General features: G+C 22.2%; 2 protein-coding genes across 2 annotated transcripts in view; one reads left to right on the forward strand and one right to left on the reverse strand.

Moving 5' to 3' along the window:
- The window catches only part of LOC102681357 (glycerol-3-phosphate phosphatase-like), a 2,227-nt gene extending 1,177 nt beyond the window's left edge, over nucleotides 1–1,050 (forward strand). The window contains exons 4-6 of the mRNA XM_006610540.2: nucleotides 16–223; nucleotides 344–485; nucleotides 566–1,050. Coding sequence (XP_006610603.1) covers nucleotides 16–223; nucleotides 344–485; nucleotides 566–752 — 537 coding nt within the window. The 3' untranslated portion in view covers nucleotides 753–1,050. The remainder of the gene's footprint in view (nucleotides 1–15; nucleotides 224–343; nucleotides 486–565) is intronic.
- Nucleotides 1,051–3,447: 2,397 nt separating this feature from the next.
- LOC102670607 (gamma-aminobutyric acid receptor alpha-like) overlaps nucleotides 3,448–5,792 on the reverse strand; it is a 41,842-nt gene continuing 39,497 nt past the window's right edge. Inside the window, exons 7-9 of the mRNA XM_006610546.2 lie at nucleotides 5,404–5,556; nucleotides 5,042–5,301; nucleotides 3,448–4,135 (exon numbers count right to left, since the gene is read on the reverse strand). Of these exons, the coding sequence (XP_006610609.1) occupies nucleotides 3,749–4,135; nucleotides 5,042–5,301; nucleotides 5,404–5,556 (800 nt within the window). The 3' untranslated portion in view covers nucleotides 3,448–3,748. The remainder of the gene's footprint in view (nucleotides 4,136–5,041; nucleotides 5,302–5,403; nucleotides 5,557–5,792) is intronic.

Below are 5,792 nucleotides of genomic sequence, written 5' to 3' on the forward strand. Positions count from 1 at the left end.
ATTTTATTATTATAGCCAGATATAATAGAAGGTGATGAAGTAGAATTGGTAAAAAACTTTAAACCAGATCCAGAAGTTGGAGCAGTTGTTATAGGCTTTGATAAAGATTTCAGTTTTCCTAAGATTGTAAAAGCTGTTACTTATTTAAATGATCCCAATGTTCATTTTATAGGAACAAACAATGATATTGAAAGGCCTTCACCAAGTACTAACAAATTTCCAGGTTGGAATTTATGTTTATTTATATTATTATATATTATATTATAATCTAATTTTTTAATATGTTTTATATTTATTTTAAATATTTTTTAAAAAAGTTTAACTATAAGATTTAATTATATAGGAACTGGTTGCTTCATAAAAAATATAGAATCAGCTTGTAATAGATCAGCAGTAATACTTGGGAAACCAGAATCTTTTGTCAGTGAATACATTACAAAAAAGTATGGTTTAAATCCTGAAAGAACACTCATGATTGGTGATAAGTAAGTATAATTCATAATAATAATTTATAATACATCTGAGCAATTTTTATATCATTTAATACATAACTGTTTTATTTCAGTTGTAATACTGATATTCTTTTGGGAAAACGTTGTGGATTTAAAACTTTAGTTGTATTAACTGGTATTACAACACAAAATGATATAGAGAATATGAATGCTTCTGATATAAATACTAAAGATTTGATAATACCAGACTATTATGCAAATGAATTAGGTGATATATTAGAAATGATTAAAATATTTTGATGATTTTGTTAAAAAATTTAATTCAAATATTTAATATTATTTAAAAATATTTAAAAATATGATATACAATTGTTTTATTTTCTATTGTTCTATTTATTTTCTGTTTTTGTTATATTTTTTATTCTTATATTTAATGTAATAATATATAAAATATCTAAATATTAATAAGTATTAGAAAAAGGATCTTCATTTTTCGTTTATCAAATTCATGTATATATTTATATACAAGAATATGCAGTATATATAACTGCTTTCAATATTAGCTAAAGAAATATTCTCATATGTATAATATTAAAAATGATTAATGTTTGAATTTTTTGTATTATTACTTTCTATTTTTATAAATAGAATTTATTATTTTTATAAATAATAATTATTTATCACAAACTTTATATTAACAATAATAAACATTAATGTTTATAATTGTTTAATTAAATATGTTTATATGTATTTTATTAAAAACAAAGCATTTTTATTACTTGAAATAAAACGAAAATAAAGAAAATTTCCTAAAATTATTTTGTATTTTTTATATTTTTTTTTTTAAATATTGAATATATTTATAAAAATTAATTTATCATAGATATGTTATCTTATTTTAATTTAATGAAAATTATTATTTAAATAAAATTTTAAATAAATGAAAATTAATATACTTTAGATATATCTAATTTCTATATGTGAGATAAAAAAATATGTCAATAAAATATGATGAAAGATATGATGGAAACAAATACAATGATACTTTTCTTGTCATTTTTATGATTTTGTATTAGTAAAGGAAACATTTGTTTTATGATAAAGGAGAAAAATAAATAAATAATTTATATATCATAATGGACGAAGTATAAAAATAGATATGTTATTCATTGTATTTTGCATGTATCACAGAGTCTTAAAATTTTTAGATCATCTTTACTTAAATATACATTTTATATATTAAAAAATACTAAATATTTTTACTTTTTATTGCGTTTTAATTAAATTATATTTGATGATTTTGTTAAAAATCATATGTATTGTTAATTATCATATGTATATATTGCGTATATATTATAATAAATAACAACAAACTATTTTTTGAAATTGATTTTTATTGTCGCACCTAATACTCGGTTACTATTAAATTTTTATACTATCTCACTCGCTAAACGTTCTTTTAATGTTTAAAACATATTCCATATGTTTCATCAACAATATTTCATCATTAAATAGAACTGATTCAATTTTTTATGGAACTAACAATTTTTAATATCCAAATAAAAATTTTAAACAATTTTTCCACATACTTATTTTTAACATTATCGTTTACAATTAAAATTTTTTTCTCACATGTGCACGAGTCATAAGAATGCATTCTTATAGAAATAAATTAATTATTTAAAATATTATAAAATTTGATTTTATTGATTAAAAAAAAGAAAATTATTTTTTTCCTTAGTTTTTATTTTATATTTATTTTAATCGAAATGTTATATTGAAATGTTTATATCCGAAGAAAAGTTTATTAAAATTTCTTTTCAAAAAATAGTTGATTAACTCGAACATTGTGATTTCGAAAAAAATTTTATGAATTGTTAAGAATATGTTAATGACTAAAAGTATAAAATCATAACATTTTGATGTTATCAATCAAAACTGTTGGATAAAGGTCGAATCTATAATAATCAATCGTTATCTAAATTGAAGATGATGAGTATAATTTAGTGCTTGTTTTGGCATATAACTATTCTTAATTATTCAATTTATTGGCCCGATTGCTTATCTTCAGAATGATATAATTTCTATGATTGATATCATTTTTATGGATTAGTAGTTTTCATACATTTATTTCTATTTAGAATAATTGAATAAAAAGGTATTTTATATATTAACATATTATAACTTAAGACTTAGAAGATTGGATGATATTATTTTTTATATATATATATTTCTAAGATGAACAATTTTTCCATTTGTCCAAAGAATAATGAATAATGATAATAAATAACAAATAATAATAATAATAAAATATTTGCTAATAAAAAATAAAAAATATTTTAATTAATTATTAAATATTTTTAAAATTATAATTTAAATGTATGTAGATGTATTTCTATATTATAAATCAATAAATATTAATAATATTGTTTATTTAAATTCACTATAATAACAGTTTTAAACACAAAGAATCATAATCTTCTAAGTGTTAAGATTGTTAATAACATACAAAACTTTAAAAAGAATGATTCCAACCAATTCTTATTTCTTGAATCACTTTAAATAATTTTCATTCCTTATTATTTTTTTAACATATATTATATTGTAAATTTATATTGTAAATTTTATTAAATTAATTAAATTTTTAATATTTGATTTCATATTTTCACCTATTACTAATATCAATTGATACTAATAATATTAGTGAATTAATACTAATAAATTTTTTTATATTATTATAATATATTTGATAATAAAATTAAATTTTTCTATATAGATTTTATATAAATTATAAATCTGAGATTATTTCTATTTCAAATTATAATTGTCAAAGAAATTTAATATGTAATTTGTCAATTTACTATTTATTAATCAATAAATTATTATGCAATAAGACTCTGAATATTAATAGTTTACGAATGTTTGTCATCCAATGAATAGAGATCCTACATTGTGTTTTATACACAAATATTTCCTTCGGTTTTTTTTGATTTTTTTTGTCTTATTATATCTATTAAGTACTATAAAATACTTATAACAGTTCCAATTCTCTTTTCATTTTTTATTTAATATGATTAAATTTATGAATGATAACGATAATATTTGTTTATTCAATCGTTCAAAGCTCTCATTATCTTTCTTAAGTGATTCGATTACTTCACGAAGAAGTAATTCTTATTACACATATGATTTCTCAAAATAATATTTCTAGATTGGTCGAACAAGTCTCATAAGTCACTCCATGGAGGATGTTCGTACATGTGTTTTTTCTTCAATGTTCCATTTAACGACCGGTCTCACGTGCCATTTGAATTCACGTTATAGTAATTGATACGCTCGCTTCTTGACAAATATGCAAACCAATAAAATACGTTGATTGCTAGAAAGAATACGGGGAACACGATGCGGCTGGCTCGATCGATTTTTGATACGGAATTATATCTAGGAGTCCTCCTGCGTCGTCTTCGACCTGATTCCTTTCTGCTTGGAGGAGTTTGTCGAGGAGGTGGACTGCAGGCCACGCAGGACATTTGCCAGTGACCCATTGTAGGATTTTTGCTCGGTTCTGGAATTGCTGATAGTGGTATTACCTCGATTATACCGTCCTCATTCATTGTAAAATTACGACTTGAATGTCCACGAGCTGCTAGATTTCCGGCAGTTCTTTTGTTCGATTGGGAAATCTGAAATAATAAATATTCTGTTAGTTGAATAGAATCATTTATAAGAAATGAATATATATATATTTTTTCTTTTGAGATTCTTTTTCTGAGATTTCATCTTTAATATTTTAATAATAATAATTGATTTCAGTTTTACTAAATATTCCATTTTAATTGGGTTTCTTCTATTTTTCTGCATTTAATAAAAATTAGCGCGAAAAATAAATTTGACACGGTGCCAAAATGAAAAATGAAAGAAGCAACAAGATCGTATCCATAATTTCGCTATATCATGATTACGCAATGGGGATGATGTTTCTTGGTTTCTAGATCATCCCTTTATTAATGCTCACTATCAAGTTTTTGCGCAAGCATGTGTTCAATATTGATGGAAACATAAGAAGGTATGATAGATTGTTGCATATTAGCAATGTAACGATTTTAATCTTTAACTGGAAGTATCAGGTTTGCCGATTTTTGTAGTCACTATGGAACAATGCCAAGACAACAGAGCATGAATTCTTACAAAGTATGAATATTAAACGATCTTGTCCATACTCGTGAAATACTTTGAAATTTATTATATTATCCTTATTGGAATTGAGAAGAAACATATTTTTATTAATTTATTTTTATTCATTATCAAATTATCTTTAGTAATTTTGAATTTTTTTATTAAAATATAATGTATAAAATTAAGGACGAAAAAAATATTTCTTGCAATATTTGTGATACGATTCTATGATAAATTAACATCTGACTTATTATTTTTATTATTTTATAATATTATTAATAATAGGCTTTTTTTAAAATTATAATTATAATGAAAAGTTAATATAATATTTTTGTTCTTATGCTATTTGAGTAGTAAAATATTCAATAATGTTTTAATGTTATAATAAATTATTTTCAAAGTATAAAAATTACTGGTTCTTTCTTCAATGGCTGCGTATCCGCTTCCTCTTCATCGCTGGAAGTTTCACTTTCGCTTAGATCCGAACTGAAATAACATTCGCCGGAACCATACTTAGTGAAATAGTGGACCACCGCAAATTGTATAATGGTGGCGAAAATGAAGGCGAACGAGAGGAAAACGAAGAAATCCAAGGCAGTGGGATAAGGAACTTTTGGCAGATCGGTTCGTGCCTCCAATCCCAAAAATGTCATTGTTAACACAGTTGTTATTCCTTTAAACAAATTTTTTAAATTTTCCTTCTATATAAAAATTGTTTGTTAAAATAATTATAGTTTTGATTAATATAATAAATATTCACGATCTACGAATTTACCTAGTGATACACGATCTGCAGTGGCTTCTCGATTTAACCAGAAGGAGACCCAAGACAGGACGACTAGCAAAACACAAGGTCCATATACTTGTATAAGAAAATTACCCATGTGCCTTTGCAGATGAAAATATACCAGCAACATCGAATATTCCGCTAAAATCAAATAATACTTTTAATATATAAAATTTTATTATACTTTTTATCTTGTCTAAAATAATAATATAAAATCAAGATATATTGTATTTTTGTTATATTTGTTTAATATTAATCTTTATTACATATTATTTATATTATATTAATAAATAATAAATATATTATATAATAAATAATAAGTATAATAAATAAATATTAAAAATATTAAGTAAAATTTACATTAAATGTAAAAAATA

This window comes from Apis dorsata, unplaced genomic scaffold (assembly GCF_000469605.1).
Source record: "Apis dorsata unplaced genomic scaffold, Apis dorsata 1.3 scaffold_74, whole genome shotgun sequence".
In the NCBI taxonomy this organism is placed as follows: Eukaryota; Metazoa; Arthropoda; class Insecta; order Hymenoptera; family Apidae; genus Apis; species Apis dorsata.